Consider the following 18,441-nt stretch of genomic DNA (forward strand, 5'->3'; position numbering starts at 1 on the left):
AGGGGGTTCTGTGCTGGTACTCAAAGCATTGATTACCAGTGCAGACCCTTGGGGGATGCCACTAGAGCCACCAGGGATTGCCCACCCATGACCACCAGGGATGCCCACTCATGGCCACCAGCAATGCAAATCAGTGCTTAGGGAGCCTGTTAGTGCCTTCCTCATCAGTGCTGCCCATTATTGCCACCCACCAGTGCCCATCATTGCCGCCTATCAGTGGCCATCAATGCTGCATATCAGTGCTACCTATCAGTGCTGCATATCAGTGTCTCATCATCAGTGCCACCCCATCAGTGCCCCCTCATTAGTGCCTGCCAGTGCGGCCGAATCAGTGCTCGTCAGTGCAGGAAAAAACTTTATTTGTTTAGCAAATACCAAAAGAAAGCTCTATTTGTGGGGAAAAAAATGACATAAATTTGGTTTAGGTACAGTGTTGCATGACCACACAATTGTTGTTCAAAATGAAACAGTGCTAAAAGCTGAAAATTGGCCTGGGCAGGAAGGGGGTGTAACTGCTCTGTATGGATGTGGTTAAACATACAGTTAGGTCCATATATATTTGGACACAGGCACAATTTTATTTTTTTCAGGTATTTACCAAAATTATATTCAAGCTATAGTTATATAATGGTTACGGGCTTAAGAATAGCCCCCCCCCCCCATTTTTTTCAAGGGACCAAAAGTAATTGGACAATTGAATTAAAAGCAGTTTCATGGCCAGGTGTGGGCTGTTACTTCCTCGCAGGCCTCTGACTCCACCTTCCCCGTCATCAAATTTTGGCTTGTTTTTACTATACTGATTTACAGACAAAATACAGAGCATTGAATCACTAGGTCCAGAAGCAGCTTCAAAGCGAAACATGTCGAGCAATCTGGCTCTATGAAATTCTGTATGCATCTATAACCACATCGGTCGATCTTTGTGGATGGCAGCTCACACACCTGTCATCTTGAACGGATCATCTCAATGTGAAGTACCAAATATTTAATCATAGCTCTTATTGCTTGCTTTATTACTTCACTATTACTGTTCATGAACGTTATACACATTGATGCCTTTTTTGAGGCGATGTATTTATGTTTTTTTCTTTATTGTGTTTTAAGGTGTAAATCAATAAAATTGTTATGTTTTAAGGTACCCAGTGCCTTTAAAGTCCATTTTTTTCAACATTTGGGCTGCTATTTCGTTATTTCTTCATCAATTAGGCAGGTAAAAGGACTGGAGTTGATTCTAGGTGTGGTATTTGAATTTGGAATCTATTGCTGTGAACCTACATCATGCGTTCAAAGGAGCTGTCTATGCAAGTAAAACAGGCCATTGTAAGGCTTCAAAAACAAAACAAATCCATCAGAGAGATAGCAGCAACATTAGGAGTGGCCAAATCAACAGTTTGGCACATTCTGAGGAAAGAAGAACGCACCGGTGAGCTCAGCAACATAAAAAAGCCTGGACGTCCATGGAAGACAACAGTGGTGGATGATCACAGGATCTTTTCTATGGTAAAGAAAAACCCATTCACAACATCCAGACAAGTAATGGACACTCAAGGAGGTGGGCGTATCATTGTCAAAGCCTACAAGACTTCACGGGAGCAAATACTGAGGGTTCAGCACAAGGTGCAAACCATTCATAAACCAGAAGAATAGAAAAGCCAGATTAGACTTTGCCAAAAAACATATAAAAAAGCCAGACAAGTTCTGGATAAGCATTCTTTGGACGGATGAAACTAAGATAAATCTGTACCAGAATGACAGGAAGAAAAAAGCGTGGAGAGGGCTTGAAACAGCTCATTATCCAAAAGCACACATGGTCATCTGTAAAACATGGTGGAGGCAGTGTGATGGCATGGGCATGCATGGCTTCCAGTAGCACTGGGTCATTGGTGTTTATTGATGATGTGACAGAAGACAGAAGCTGCCAGATGAATTCTGCAGTGTTTAGTGATACACTGTCAGCCCAGATTCAGCCAAATGCAGCAAAGTTGATTGGACTGCGCTTCACAGTACAAATGGACAATGATCCAAAACACACTGCAAAAGCAACCCAGGAGCTTTTGCAAGGCAAAGAAGTGGAATATTCCTCAATAGCGGAGTCAATCATCTGGTCTCAACTCAATTGAGCATGCATTTCACTTGCTGAAGGCAAAAGTAAAGGCAGAAAGACCCATAAACAAAGAAAAACTGAAGACGGCTGCAGTTAGAGCCTGACAAAGCATCAGAAAGTAGGAAACCCAGTCTTTGGTAATGTCCAGTAAAGGATTTAACAAAATATTAAAAAAAATAACATTTTATTTGAGATTATATTAATTTGTCTAATTACATTTGAGCCCCTGAAAATGGGGGGACTGTTTTATTAAAATGGTTGCAGTTCCTAAAATTTGTACTTGATATTGATGTCCAACCTCTTGAATTAAAACTGAAAACCTGCACTTCAAATTAATTTGGATTGTTTCCTTTTTAATTTTATTCTGGTGGCATACAAAGCCAAAAGGATGAAAATTGTGCCTGTGTCTAAATATATATGGACCTAACTGTATATAAAAATCTGTACTATATTGGACTACACTATTTTATGAGAAAAAGGATGCCAATGAACTGAAAGACTAAAATCCAAATTCAAATTAATATGCATGCCACGTCTGTAAGCCTGTTCAACACAAAATCATAGATTTTTGGCATTAGAAGCATTAATTAGCACATGGGAAACAGCAACAGTAATACTAACAAAGAAGTATGTTAAAAGATTATGGTGGTTGCAAAGACTCAAGACATTTAACCTTCAGGCATTCTATTGGCTAAGACAGCAGTAGGTGAGCCAATGAGGAGAGAGCATGGGCAGGGCCTGAGCTGCACTCCATGTGTGAATGGACACACAGAGCAGCGGCTTGGGAGCTAGCCTTCTCGGGTGCCCCCATAGCAAACTGCTTGCTATTGGAACACTCGGCAGGAGGGAGGGGCCAGGAGCGCTGGCAGGAAGACACAGAGAGAAGGATCAGCGTTGCTCTGTGCAAAACCACTGCATAGAGCAGGTAAGTATAACATGTTTGACAAGTTTGTTATTTAAAAAAAATAAAAATCTGCCATTAAATATCACTTTAAGTATGTTGTGCAATGCATGTGTGTTAGATCTGCTTTCCCTTAATATTTTGGGGTGCCAATGCATGTAATGTGCGCTACCATTATGTACCTCAACAGCTAGGTGTGAGCGGCCGGGCCCTTAAAAGAAATCTGTAGATTAAAGATATGAAAAAACATTTAATTATTTACCATGTTCTAGTTAATTTTAGGCCCCTTTCACATGGGACGGATCCATTTTGCCAGACTCCGGATGCTCAGTGGGGTTCGCTCTGCTGATCCCTGCTGAGCAGGCGGATGACAGGTCCATCTCCACTCACTGTGCAGAGATGGACTGGTCAAGAATCCCGCTCTTCTCTATGGGGAGATCGGATGATAACGGACAGCCTGTTAATTTTCATCCGATCTTGTTGGATCAAATAGAGGAGAATGAATGGCCTGATCAGCTCCGCATGAAAAACGGACAGGCGGATCTGATTGGTCCGATCGTATGAACGGAGCCTTAATGTTTAGTATTACTGAGTGTTTTTTGGTTTATGGATCAAACTGTTATAGATATACATTGGGTTTAAGTAATAACTCAAATATAATATTATTAAAATAAAAAAATAATAATAACAGAATCTAAACAGAAACTAACTTCCACTAGTCTGACCACACTTACCACCCCTGAAGTACCCAGAAGAATTTTATTGGGCCTGAAATCAAAAAGTGAAGATTTGCTATGTTATAGGAAACATCTTGATTAAATATACTCAAAGAGATCCATATCTGCCTGGAGACGAGTAGTCAGTTTTTCGTCACATTCCCCATCGCTTAAACAAGTAAGTCCCTATCCCACTCCTAGCGCTGGAATGTTTAATCCCATCACTACGTACCACAGATTGGACAGCAACAGGTCGTAACAATATTGCTATAATCTACTTCAATTATTGTCCTTCTATAAAGCCCATCCCGTAACTCATATCTCTGTACCAGATAAGGTGTGGGACTTCTTGACCATTGGCACCAACAATAAGAACGGGATTTCCTGGTTCTATAACTTACTACAATACCCGCATGACACCAACAAATCCTCTTTTATGCTTAATTGGGAATCAGATTTGAAAAACCATTTTCCACTAGAAGCATGGCGTAAGGCTATTCAATCCAGTTTAACTTTTACGCACTGTACCAACCATTGGGATAAGAACCTGAAAGTTCTGCATAAAGGATACTTGACTCCTGTTAGGTTATCCAGAATATATCCCAATACCTCCTCACTGTGCTGGAGGGGTTACGGGCACTTAGGAACACTCCTACACTTACTGTGGGACTGCCGCATTGTAGTTAGTTTTTGGAAGAGCGTTTTCACACTAATCTCCTCCACTACTGGCATTCTTGTTCAAGCCGCCCCACACATGGCGCTTTTAAATATTCAACTAGATATTTTCCCATCCCAATATAGAACTATTGTCTTTCATGTCCTTATGGCTGCCCGTGTTACCATTACGGCTACATGGAAAACTAACTTAGCACCTAACGTCTCTGAAGTTGTTAATAGGGTAAATATGCATTATCAATATGAAAGAGCGATTGCATGCAACTATAAATATTTACGTTCATTCACCCACAAATGGTCAACCTGGATACGATTACACCCACCCTCATGATCTACTTTACTCTTTGGTTTTTGTTTTTGGTTTACAACATTCATATGTCTTCACGGTGTAGATGTACATGCATTGTTGTTTATTCACTTGACGGTATTCACTGTTTCTCTATTCTTTCTCTCCCTTTCCTTCTTTCTTTTAAATCTCTTACCTTCCACCCTTCTCTTCCTTCTTTCTCGAACCTACAGTACGTTGGATCTACACATGGGCTTTCCTATCCTGATTGTACTTACCATGATGTATGGTATCTATATCACTAATGGTTACCCTCCTTCTGGAGTACTATGAGCCCCAAGAGGCACTACGGGCATAATGGGGACTCTGTGTGGGGGGGCTGACCCCTGGGCGCAGTTTGATCCCAACTGGGGTGCCCGGGGTTGGGGGCGCCTTTCTGGAGCCCCGGTGGGCCATGATCCATCCAATTCATTGACCACAGTCATGTATAACAAATTTGTTGTCTCTTAGATATCTCTTGAAGAAATTGTTTTTCTCCTCTTTCTGTACTTGACACTATACCACGAAATGTAGATTGGGACACGGGGATCCAACCAGGGGATCCCTGACTCCCTTTTGATTTTGTAAACTACTCGTTTCTGTATTCCCGCTGTATGTTCTTCACAGTTTGTAGGTTTTGTTTCTTGAAAAACTTTAATAAAAACTTATTGAATCATAAATATACTCATAGTGGACCTTCACCCTCCTTACACACTTTACATATTTTTCTTTCCTCCACCCTAAAAATTTTAGAAACAAAAATATTTTTCTGCCCTCTTTATCCTCTTTTAGGGGACCCAGATGCTCTCTTCTGGCTTTTCTCACCTAAGTGAGACTGATTTATGCCCTCTTCCTGAAGCCTCCTGTGATACACATGCCTCTCATTCTAGGAGGCTTCAGAGCAATCTCATGCATGCTACACTTGCAGGATGATGTAGTGCATGATGCGCAGCACCATGTCATCTGGGGTCAGGTGAAAGATCCCAGAAAAGACGCCAGGCCATCTGATGACATCAGTATTAAATAGCCTTTTTCCATAAGTGTGCCCTGAGGTTTCTTCAGGGTTGTCTTGGCAAAATGCCCAAAAATGGTATACAAGCCAGAAGATGGATGAAGCCTGCCTTTTAGTTACACAAAGCTTCTAGCCACCGGCATCCTAAAAACCAATGTCATTGGTTGATAAGGAGGAGGTCAGGTGCCTGCACAGCATCCTTGTTTGCCCCTCTCTGCCAGCTCTGGGGTCACATTAGCTGAGTAAGGGGAAGAAACTGAGTGAGAAAAATGGATTTTTGTAAAATCTTACCGTAAAATCCTTTTCTCTTAAGGCCCATACACACGTACCAATCGTCGGCCGAAAAGCTTCGGCCGACGACCGATCTGCCGATTGTAGGCTTGTTAGTACGATGCCTCCGACAGCGCACATTCGGCTGAAAAGAATCTGTCAGGCAAGCATTAAAATTTTTGTATGCCGACACCAGAGCGGCCGATTGTTCGCCAGTCAGTACAGAATTCGGCCGACAAACCGCAGATTTGCAAGACTGGGCATGCTCAGAAAAGGAAAAACACAGGGAAAGTTAACCATTACATGACATCACGTCTGCAGTCGGCTGTAGTCGGCGGACAAAATTCTTGTGCAGTCTTTTGCACTTTTCAACAGACACCGACAGCCCTGGACAAAAGAGGGCCGATCGTAAGGCCGACGATCGGTACGTGTGTACGGGCCTTTAAGCTCCTTGACAGATGCAGTCCTCTTGATTGATATCAAATTGGGTTATACTGCCCCCTACAGGAGTAGGACACTAGGCAGAAGAAAACGTTCTGGTCACACCTTAGGGGCAGTCCCAGAGGGTATATCCTCTCCCTCCCTGCTACAGGATGTCAGTTATGTCACAAAGCAGTGTCAGAGAATTTAACCCAACCCAACTCAATAGTAGAGGGGCGGGTACTGCGTCTGTCAATGAGCTTAAGAGAAAAGGATTTTATGGTAAGATTTTACAAAAATCAATTTTTCTCTGTCGCTCATTGACAGACGCAGTCCTCTTGATTAATATCAAATTGGGACGTCCCAAAGCAGTGCCACAAATGAGGGGTGGGATAACAGAAATCAAAATCCAATCTAGAAGGCCCAACCGGTGCCAACTAGAAGTTTTAAAGGCTCATCAGACAAAATGAGACTCAACTGAAAACCCAACAGAAAAAAACCCTTGAGGTAGACACACGGTCTCCTCAAATTGCGGCCTGCAAAACCTCGCGGCCAAAAGAGGCATCCGACAATGCCATCACATCAACTTTATAAAATTTTGTAAAGGTATGAACCGATGACCAGGTAGCCACCTTGCAAACCTGGACCACTGACGCCTAATGGCGGAAGGCCCAGGAAGCACTGAGCGCCCGAGTGGAGTGCGCTTTAACAGGGAACGGAGGTTTCCGACCCTTAATAGAATAAGCCTGTACCACCGTCTGTCTGATACATTTGGAGATAGTCGCGGTAGATGCAGGCAACCCCTTTTTGGGGCCATCCGTGATCACAAAAAGTGAATCCGTTTTACGAAACGAGTCCGTAGTTTTCAAGTATACCCTGATTTCCCGAACCACATCCAAGGAATGTAACGCAAACTCCCGAGGATGACTGGGCTTAGGACACAAGGAAGGTAACACAATATCTTCATTCAGATGAAACTCTGAAACCACCTTAGGAAGGAAGGATGGATTCGGACGAAGAACTACCTTATCCCTATGAACCACCAGATATGGGGAACGACAGGATAATGCGGCCAGTTCTGACACCCTGCGTGCAGAAGTAATGGCCACCAAGAAGGCCACCTTCTGGGATAATGTAAGCAAGGGAATCTCCCTGATATTTTCAAAGGGAGGTTTCTGAAGAACCAACAACACCAAATTAAGATCCCAGGGCGGTAAGGGCGCGCGCACTGGCGGAGCCAAGTGCCGCACCCCCTGGATGAAACTCCGCACCAAGGAATGGGTAGCCAAAGGTTTCTGAAAGAAAATTGCTAACACTGAAACCTGACCCTTGACAGTACTCAAGGCCAGCTTCTGCTCAACCCCCTGTTGCAGAAAAGCCAAGATTCGGGTCACCGAATAGGCACGTGGAGGAAATCCAAGGGATTCACACCACGCAATATAAGACCTCCATGTGCGATGATAGACTTTTCTGGAAGTCGCTTTCCTTGCTTTAATTAAAGTAGGAATAACTGAAGTTGACAATCCTTTGTCCTTCAGCACCTGAGTCTCAATAGCCAGGCCGTTAAAGCCAGCGATTGTAAAGCAGGATGGAAGATCGGCCCCTGAGACAGCAGATCCTCCTTGAGAGGAAGTCTCCAAGGAGCGTCCGCGACCAGCCTGCCCAAGTTGGCGTACCCGGGTCGACGAGGCCAGTCCGGAGCTACCAGGATAACTGGAATTCCCTCCACCTCTATCCTGCGAAGAAGTTTCGGCAGCAACTTGAGAGGAGGGAAGACATACAGTAGCTGATACTGTCCCCACGGGGCGACCAGCGTGTCTGCTGCGTCCGCTCGAGGATCTCGGGAGCGGGCTACAACCCTCCGCACCTTCCTGTTGAGCCGAGCTGTCAACAGATCCACCCCCGGGGTGCCCCAATGAAGGCACAGCTGGTGAAATCCCTCTGGATGAAGAGGCTATACCCCTCGATCCAGAATCTGACGGCTGAGATAATCTGCCTGCTGATTTTCCACCCCCGGAGTGAATATCGCGGGGAGAGCCGGAACAACCCGTTCAGCCCAATGAAAAATGCTGGCCACTTCTATGGCTGCCAGGGCACTCTTGGTGCCCCCTTGGTGATTGACATAAGCCACGGCCGTGTCCGACTGGATCCAAACCGGGCTGCCCCGGAGCTGCTTGATCCAGAAAATCAGACAAAGTCTGATCGCTCTCAGTTCCAATACATTTATCGATAACCTGGATTCTATCGGAAGAAATGACTTCCCCTGGCTGAGCATCGGAGACCGAAGCCACCGGACCAGAGACTCCCTGGTCCGCTCGCTCAACCGGATCCGATTGTCCAGAGAATAGGGATTCCGATTCCATTTGAAAAAAATCTCCTTTTGGAGAATTCAGGTATGAGACTGGGCATACGGTACTGCCTCTAAGAAGGCCACCATCAGTCCCAGGATCCTTATCCGAAGGGAAGACCAGTTGACGGACAGTAACATCCGAATCGTTCACTGAATCTTTTGGAGCTTCTCCGTAAGGAGACACACCCTTGCCAGGGATGTCTCCAAAGTTAGGCCCAGATCTGTTCAGATGGATTCCATCTTGAATTCTTGTACCCGGACAAAATGATTGAGTGCTCTTAAGTCCAGAATTGGACGCACCTTGCCCTCCTCTCTGGGTATTGTGAATAGGTTCGAATAGAACCCCTGAAAACGTTCTGCTCAAGGAACGGGAACTACCGCTCCTTGTTGCATCAAGTCCATTACTGCCCCCCGCAAAGCTCTTAAGCGATCCGGGGATAGTCAAATGTTGGAAGGGAAGAATCGCACCGGTAGAAGTTATCGAAACTCGATCTTGTATCCCGACCGTATGACCTCGCGAACCCCTTTGTCCGGGACTCTGGAAAGCCATGGATCCGGAAACCGGTGAAGACGTCCCCCCACCCCAGAGATGGGTGGGGGCGCACCTTCAGGCTGTATGGGTCTTATCTTCAGGTTTGGCTGAGCGGGACTTTTGTTTACCCGACCAGCGCCCTTTGAAACCCCCTGCAGGGGCTTTGGAGGGCTTTGCCTTATCGCCCGCCCCAGCGGAACGAACAAACTTTTTATGAGCGGAAAAGGAAGGTCCTCGTCTGTTACGAGGTCCTTTACCCTTAGCAGTCTGTGGCAAAAAAGTGCTCTTGCCCCCAGTGAGATCCTTTATAATCTCATCCAAGGTGGCCCCAAACAGGCGATCCCCCTGAAAAGGAAGATTAGCCAAAGCTTTTTTGGAACCCTGATCCGCCGACCAGCACTTTAACCACAACACACGTCTGAGGACCACTGCTGAAACAGATGCACGCCCTAGCAAGGGAGTGGCGTCCAGGGCGGCGTCACAGATGAACTGTAGCCCTTGTATAATCTGCTCTAGCAAATCTGATACTGCCGGGGGGATACTTCTCCCCTTTATGTCACGGCGTAACAATTTGGTCCATTCTGTCAATGTTTGTGAAACTAAACCAATGGCAACCACTGGCCTAAATGCTGACCCTATCAGGGAAAAAATGGAGCGGGATTCCGCTTCCACTTTTCGATCCACCGGATCCCTAAAGGACGGAGCGTCCTCCAACGGGATAACAGTGGCTTTATTTAGTCTGGAAATCGGTGAGTCCACCACTGGTGGTACCGTCCATTTTTTAAGGAGGGATTCCTCAAACGGATAACGCCTAGCAATGCGTTTGGAAATAGCAGGGGTTCGTTTCGGACGATCCCATTCTTCTTTAATTAGATTACCAAAACATTTGGGCAAGGGAAAAACGCCATTTTGGTAGGCTTGCTGGTACCAAAGGGGATTTCAGTGTCAGCTACCTCTGCTGGTGTAACCTCAAGACTTAAGGTTTCCCGGACAGACATGACTAGTGCGTCCACCAACGCTTCTTCTTGCGCTATGGCGGAGGCAGAAACGTCCTCCTCACTGTCTGAGGAGACCGTACCCGAGACAGCAGCCCCAGAAGAGGGACCTGCAGCTGCAGTGACAAGCTCAGAATCCGTATCTGAAGTGTCAGATGAAATGGGGGTAGGCAGGGGTCGCTTTCTTGCCCCCTGTCCCTGACAGGCCACCTCCACCCGGGATACCAAAGACTCCAAAACTGCTGATAATGCATCAATCATAAGTGGGGCACTGGAGGGTCCTGCGGCCACCTCGATGGGATCAGGTGGGGATACATGTGTGGCAGGGTCCATGATTAATCCAAGACACTTGCCAGCAAACAAACAAAAAATATTTGCAAAGAAAAAAACTTCTCTTTTTTTTTTTTGTAATCCCCCAGCGCAACAGCGCCCCTCAGTGTTACCTGCTTTGGACCCCACAAAGAGAGAGAGAGACCCCAAGGCTCACCACCTGATGCACAGAAGTTTCTATCAACATGCTCTCAGCGCTGTCTCTTACAGACAGGAAGTCTTTTGGATCCTTTTCCCGGGTAAAGGAGGCGGCTCCGCCCCTTTACACACCTTCCGGCACCTCCCATGCTACTCCTCGAGGTAGCTGGTCACTTCCAAAATGGCCGCCCCTATGCTGGAGACACGAGGCTACGCCAAGATGGCAGCCCCTATGGAAAGATGGCTACGGCCTGCGGAAGGTAGTTATCGGCCTGTGCGGCCTGCGGATGGCGGTAATTCAGGCACAGGCATCGGCCTGTATTGCAACCTTATGTATAAGGTAGGATGCTATCACCTTCTTACATGGCCATCCTAACAGTAATGCCAGCCACTGACTTCCGTCATGGTCCCTTTACAGTGCCCCTCATACAGTGACTTCCGATAGTCAGCTCCCAAACCAAGCCTTCTGGTTCTTATTCACTAAATCACCCTCAAGAGGGGGATCTGTGACACCTGTTATAGGATAGAGGGGGGGATCCAGGATCATGAGGGTCCGATCATCCCAGGGAGGGGCCCGCGTCCACCCACAAACCCATCAGGGGGAGAGGGGGAACATTTTACTCACCATACCGGAACAGTTGGCCGCCAACTCCTGACAGAACCCCTCTCCACCGAGGTGGGGGGGCTGTCGACCAATACGGACGCCGTGACTCAGTTTCCAACTGGTCGTCGGCGTCCTGGCGAGACGTTTAACTCGCAGGGTCAGTCCCCGTCCAGTGGGACTATGTCGCGGCCAACCCAGCGCGGAGCTAGGGCCTGCACGCGCTCGTAGGCGGACTGGGGTGACCACTGGATCTCAACATCCAGCCCGTCGCCCAGTTTCAGCATAATTGCTTGAAGATCTCACAGGAACAACTGGAGAAAAAAAAATGTGCCTAAAAAAAAAATCTTGCCAGGACCGAAGATCCCAGCAAGGAACTTAGGTCCTTACTCCTGACTAGACAGAAAAAAACTGACATCCTGTAGCAGGGAGGGAGAGGATATACCCTCTGGGACTGCCCCTAAGGTGTGGCCAGAACGTTTTCTTCTGCCTAGTGTCCTACTCCTGTAGGGGGCAGTATAACCCAATTTGATATTAATCAAGAGGACTGCGTCTGTCAATGAGCGACAGAGAAAAGAAATGTTGGAATAGTAGTCAGTATCAGTGTGCAAAGGTGTATTTGCTTTAGAAGAATAAATCACTAAGGTTTGGTGTCCTACAGGTGTGGATGTTGCTGGGTTATGTTTAGACCGTAGTTTTAGTTTTTACATAATTTAGAATGGGGTGCCTCGAGATTGTGCACACATTTTAAAGGGTACCTTGATTGAAAAAAGGTTGAGAAAGACTGGTATAGAAGATGGCAGTACAGCATCTGGAGTGTGGTGCCAGAGGGGAAGGTTACAGCAGACAAAGCTAGATTTCCTGGCTATGTGAGTGTGGTTCCTGGGGACAACCAGTGGTACAAATAAAGATAAAACCATAAAAAAAAAAAAAAAGTAAGGGGAGAGGGAAGTTCCTCTTTAAGAAGACCAATGAAAGAATTACCATTTGTATTGAATTCCTCCTGAAAAAACAAACAAAACAAAGTGCACTTCCTGTAGGTTTGTATATCTACTATGCGACAGGCACTGTTGCCTTTGACTGCTATTGTCAAACGAGAGAGGGCTTTGGCAAAGTCAGTACTGTTCTGTTCACTGTTCTTGTTGCTGGAGAGAAAGCTGTATCTGAGGACCTGCAGTGCCAGGATCCCCGGCTTCATTCATTCTGTAGATTCTGCACCTCCCCTGCTGCTTCCTAAATATTCCTGTACCGGATAAACAATCATAGGGGGCAGTTCTGACATGTGGAAGCAAAGCCTTACCTCTACCAAGATGGCCACCTTCACACAGTGCAGAACAAGCATGGGGAAAGGGGAAAACTGGTGACTAGCCCTTTACTGCTGCCTGCATTTTTTTTTTTTTTTTGAGCACAGTTTCTATGGTTCTGGTCCTCTTTAAAGATTTTAAGTGCTGATGAATTAGGACTGCCTTCTGTATGTGCACATATACAAAGATCACAATGTGTTGGTCCTGACTACTGCAATATGTCAAAGTTCTACAAAACGCATACTGTGCGCTGGGATAGGAAAAGAAGTAATAACGTGACAAGACTTTAGGCAAGTTTTAAATAGAAAATTTAATTTTGAACTAAAATAAAAAGTAAAAAGACCTGTTACATCAGGAAAAATAAAGTTGACACAAAGTACTTTGCCATTCCAGACAGTCTTCTCCAGAGTTAAAACATGGGGAACAGGACATTCCCTTCCCAGTTGCTACTGGTGTGGGCATTCCCATGCAGTAAAATCTCCATTGTGTGCCAAACTGAGGATTTCCGAGTCAGCAAAAGACCATTTTTCATTAAAGTCTCATTTGTAAGTGTTCCTATAAATCACTGCTTAGCCTTCTTCACAATAGTCCCCACAGCAGAAATGACCGTTGTTCTTGATCCACTAGCACTAGTGGTTACCGTGACGACAGATGGCAGTGTGGCAGTTGTGGTGAGGATTGTTGGCTGCGCAATAGTAGTCATCGGTATAGCGGAGTCCCATTTGCTTTTCCTTTTCTGTGCATCTGACAAATGTATAATAACAAATGTGTGCATTTGTTAATTAGTAACTATGTTAATGAACAGAAAATAAATCTCAAATCATCAAACATAACATTTCTTTGTGTGGGCTACTAGAAGTAATTATTTATGAGATAAACGCTCCAATATCCCAACAACATCCATAATAAAAATTAGAGCGCTTATAAGGCACAAACATTTTTGGCTACTAACCTGCTGTGGCGGTAGTTGTGGTGCTGGTTGTCCCAGTTGATGAGCTGGTAGTTGTACCCTTCTTTGTACCAGTTACAAACTCAATCTGAAAAAGTCAAACATATCAGCTTTGTCACCAAACAATTCCCTTTTACGAGGGGTCTTCAAAATGTTTCTGCACTTCTATATTTTTGTTGGAAAAAGTGAGGGCTGGAGGAATAGTAATTGGTTGTTTCTGAGAGTGTCATGTGACTAGTCTGTCTTGCAAGCCAGCTGACCTTGAAGTCTAGTATAAGAGTTGGCATGCTGTAGTGAAGATAGCGGAGAAACGTATTAAAAAAATAAAATAAAAAGTGTGGAAAATTTTGAAGAACCCTTGCATATACCAAATGTAAATCAGCAAAAAGCTTTCAATGCTATATTATATATATATATATATATATATATAAAATATTATATTATATATTATAGCTAGCCAAGCAGACCCTGATCCATATTTTCAACACCAAAAGACCTTACAGCAGTGATGAGCAATTTACTTGATTAAGGGGGCCTTGAGTGTGACTCCCGACATCAAAGATCCACATATAATTTTTTAGTAAATACAATGCTATAAAAGCTGCCAGAGATTTCAGACTTGGGTCCTGGAGGTTGTGATGGTTGTACATAAACTACCTAAGCTTAGGAAAAGGCTTGAAAGGAAAACTGTCACATATGGTAACAAGTACAGATGCACAGACAGTGCAACTCCAGCCAAAATTTTATTAGAAAAGATTAGCACCAGCCACTAGGTCATATGTGTGCTGCTGTCTACCACAATTCTAGGTCGGGAAGTGGGGAGACATAAAATGACTATAAAAATCTAACCAAGGTTGTAACAATTGCCTACTCTACCCAAAGCAGGAAAAAGTTGGCTGGAGTCGCTCATCATGACATTTCTGAAACCACTTATCTTTACTTAGAATGCATACACAAATCCTGGAACAGGATTTGACAGAGGGGCGGGGGAAGGGATATTGTGATGCCGGAAAAGTATATAAATGCAATCTAAATGTCTAAAAAAATATATTTATTAAATACATCAAAAAATGAACAAACAAAAACATTCTAATGATAATAAAGATCATCAAAAATCCATGACAATAAATACATGACAACTTTATTCAAATTCACATTAGGAGGATATCCACAGTGTGGTTGCCAAGCAACACGTATGGCACAATGGAAGTTTATTGGTTCAGGATGCACACCCCTACGCGTTTCAACTTGAGAAGTCTTCTTCAAATATCGATCCTACAGACTCCTTATGGACTCAGCCTGTACATATAATAAGCAAGCAAGCAAATAATCCATACAATACATGAATATAAAATAGCACATAACAATATACGAAATATACAACTCGTTAGTGCTATTTTATATTCATGTATTGTATGGATTATTTGCTTGCTTGCTTATTATATGTACAGGTTGAGTCCATATAAGGAGTCTGTAGAATCGATATTCCCCCTGAGGAAGACTTCTCAAAAAGTTGAAACGCGTAGGGAAGGGCATCCTGAACCAATAAACTTCCAATGTACCATATGTGTTGCTTGGCACCCACGCTGTGGATATCCTCCTAATGTGAATTTTAATGAATTTTTCATGGATTTTTGATGATCTGTATTATCATTAGAATGTTTTTGTTTGTTCATTTATTGATGTATTTAATAAATATATTTTTTTTTAGACATTTAGATTGCATTTATATACTTTTCCGGCATCACAATATCCCTTTCCCCTGCCATTCTGTCAAATCCTGTTCCAGGATTTGTGTAGGCATTCTGTGTTATTTGGAATGGATGCCACAAGTTGCTCTATGTGAATGAGAGTGAGCTATTTTTTACTTCTCTTTACTTACTTTTGTCCGTTCCTTTTTTGCTTTCTCAAGCTTATCCATTTCAATCTTTTGGGCTTTGGCTATGAGAGAACAAGAGAAAAAGAGAATCACAATAACCCTTTGCCATCTCAGTTCTAGTGGCATGTATATTAAGGGAAATTACTGATAAGAAACAAGACAACACAACTTTTGTTTTATTGGAGTTGTACATAATTTTTAAAGCCCCATCAAACTACATGTCAACACGTAGTCAAAGTACTTCCAAAGACACAAAGGGGTTGATTTACTAAAACTGGAGAGTGTAAAATCCAGGGCAGCTGTGCATAGAAGCCAATCAACTTCTAGATTTTGTCAAATCTTAACGAAACAAGCTGAAGTTAGAAGCTGATTTGGCTACTATGCACATCTGCAGTAGATTCCGAGTGCTCCAGTTTTAGTAAATCTTCCCCAAAATGTCCATTGTCAACCACTAACGTAGAATAGGCTTTCAATCCTGTTTATATTTTTATGATGTACCCATGTCCTTACTAGGGAGGATCCCTCCTTACTTATTGCCCCAGAGACAGTGGTGCATAGCACCGGGCATGAGGAAAAATCGCCCCATAAGGACAGACAGAAAAAATTAAAACTGATCCTTTCCATGGCTCGAAATGTATCCGATTCCTGCTGAGTCAGCTGAAATTGAACTGAAATGCTCTGTTGGCACCACCTGGCTCGACAAACTTCAATAGAAAAATCAAATGAGCATGAAAAATGATTGGCCAAACCTGGCTGCATTCAATCACTAAATGTAATAGCCGGCAGAGGGGATTCCTTAGTGTAGATGGGGGGAAGTTGAGTGATTTTCAAAACATTCTGGTTATGCTGTGGTGCCAAGAGGTACCCTGCATACCTTTTCTGGCACCTGTATTAAATACACTTGTGTGATAAGCTGTACAAGTAGATTGAAAAAGGGCATGATTACCAGAAATGTTGCAGTACTGCTTTTTGACTTAATAAGCAATACATTTTGGCTCATAAATCTGCAACCATACAGTTTGTTTTAAAGTGATCACTGGGAACCAGCCAGGTTGTGTACATAGGCAGAAAATCATACACTAGATTACCAAAAGTATTGGGACCCCTGCCTTTACACGCACATGAACTTTAATGGCATCCCAGTCTTAGTCTGTAGGGTTCAATATTGAGTTGGCCCACCCTTTGAAGCTTTTACAGGTTCAATTCTTCTGGTAAGGCTGACCACAAGGTTTAGGAGTGTGTTTATGGGAATGTTTGACCATTCTTCCAGAAGCACATTTGTGAGGTCAGGCACTGATGTTAGAAGAGAAGGCCTGCAGTCTCCACTCTAATTCACCCCAAAAGTTTTCTATTGGGTTGAGGTCATGACTCTTTGCAAGCCTGTCAAGTTCCTCCACTCCTAACTTGCTCATCCATGTCTTTAGGTGGGAGCATGAAATTGTCCAAAATGTCTTGGTATGCTGACACCTTAAGAGTTCTCTTCACTGGAACTAAGGGGCCAAGCCAAACCCCTGAAAAACAACCCCACACCATAATCCCTCCTCTACCAAATTATTTGGACCAGTGCACAAAGAAATGTCCATAAAGACATGGGTGAGCGAGCTTGGGGTGAAGGAACTTTACTGGCCTACACAGAGTCCTGACCTCAACCTGATAGAACACCATTGGGATGAATTAAGAGAGTGGAGACTGCAAGCCAGACCTCTCTTAACATCAGTGCCTGAACTCACAAATGCACTTCTGGAAGAATGGTGAAACATTCCCATAAACACACTCCTAAACCTTGTGGACAGCCTTCCCAGGAGAGTTGAAGCTGTTATAGCTGCAAAGGGTGGACCAACTCAGTATTAAACCCTACGGAGTAAGACTGGGATGCCAGTAAAGTGTATGCGTGTGTAAAAAGCAAGTCCCAATATTTTAAGTAATATAGTGTATGTTTTACTGCCCATCTCTATGAACATACACATACAGACAAATTCATAAAAAAAGATTTATGAATATGTATCATTTTACCAAGAAAGAACACATACCAAGAGCCTCATAATAGGAATCTTCTGACCATCCATGTGGATCAAACATATCCTGCAAGCAATGAACATGTAACTGAGCATTATAATAGAAAAACAACCAATATCAAAGCATATAAAAATAAAATAAAAACCTATTAAATATAGATCATTAGGTGGCTCATTCGTATAAAGATTTCAGTAATGGTATGAACATGTGTAGTGTACTCTGGTGTTCTCAGAAAGTATATGTATTTACATTTCCTGACAAACATTACTATTTTTTTAATGAATACTTCATAAATTTGTTCAAAAAGAATAAATAGGACTGATCCCCAAACCAACCAAACATATCTGCTTTCATATTATATACCAGACTAGAGATACAATTAGCAGGAAGCTGACTGCTGTTGCTAAAAGCAATTAAATGTTAAATTTAGGTTTAATGTGAGCCTAGGGGAGTGATTCTAACTGTGGGGGGGGGGGGGGGGGGCGTGGCTTCTGAAATGATCATAGAGACCTGTGATCCTATATAGCAGGATCACATGAGCTCTGTGATCATCCCAGGGAGAACGGTCGGCCGTGTTTACAACAGCTGACTGTTCTTCTCTCTCAGCGAGGAATGATCGCGGGTGTCAGGCGGCAATCGGAGTCACCTGCCCGCTGCATTGGCTTCCCCGCTGATGAGCGGGTGCGGGAGTGCTCGCCCCCTAGACTCCCCAGAGCGAGCGCCGTACATGTACGGCGATTTTCCTGGGAGCGGCTGCCTGCCGCAGTACATCTGCGGCGGGCGGTCGGCAAGCAGTTAAAAGGAGAAGTATTCTGGCCAAAGCTTTTTTGGCTACACTTCTCCTATGGGTCAGAGGAATGCAGTTCGTTCTGTACTCGTGACCCGTTTTTAGCCAACAGCAGGCTAAACTCGTCACCAGTGCTC

The 18,441-nt window shown here is 44.1% G+C and overlaps 2 protein-coding genes across 4 annotated transcripts in view; both read right to left on the reverse strand.

Moving 5' to 3' along the window:
* The window catches only part of MYO15B (myosin XVB), a 764,404-nt gene that overhangs the window by 132,710 nt on the left and 613,253 nt on the right, over window positions 1-18,441 (reverse strand). The window lies entirely within an intron of this gene.
* The window catches only part of SAP30BP (SAP30 binding protein), a 97,234-nt gene continuing 91,990 nt past the window's right edge, over window positions 13,198-18,441 (reverse strand). For both annotated transcript variants that reach the window (XM_082273014.1, XM_082273013.1), the window contains 4 exons: window positions 17,532-17,583; window positions 15,505-15,563; window positions 13,626-13,710; window positions 13,198-13,417 (listed from right to left, as the gene is read on the reverse strand). In XM_082273014.1, the coding sequence (XP_082129140.1) occupies window positions 13,236-13,417; window positions 13,626-13,710; window positions 15,505-15,563; window positions 17,532-17,583 (378 nt within the window). In that variant the 3' untranslated portion in view covers window positions 13,198-13,235. The remainder of the gene's footprint in view (window positions 13,418-13,625; window positions 13,711-15,504; window positions 15,564-17,531; window positions 17,584-18,441) is intronic.

The sequence above is a fragment of the Pelophylax lessonae genome, assembly GCF_965119305.1.
Source record: "Pelophylax lessonae genome assembly, chromosome: 11".
NCBI lineage: Eukaryota > Metazoa > Chordata > Amphibia > Anura > Ranidae > Pelophylax > Pelophylax lessonae.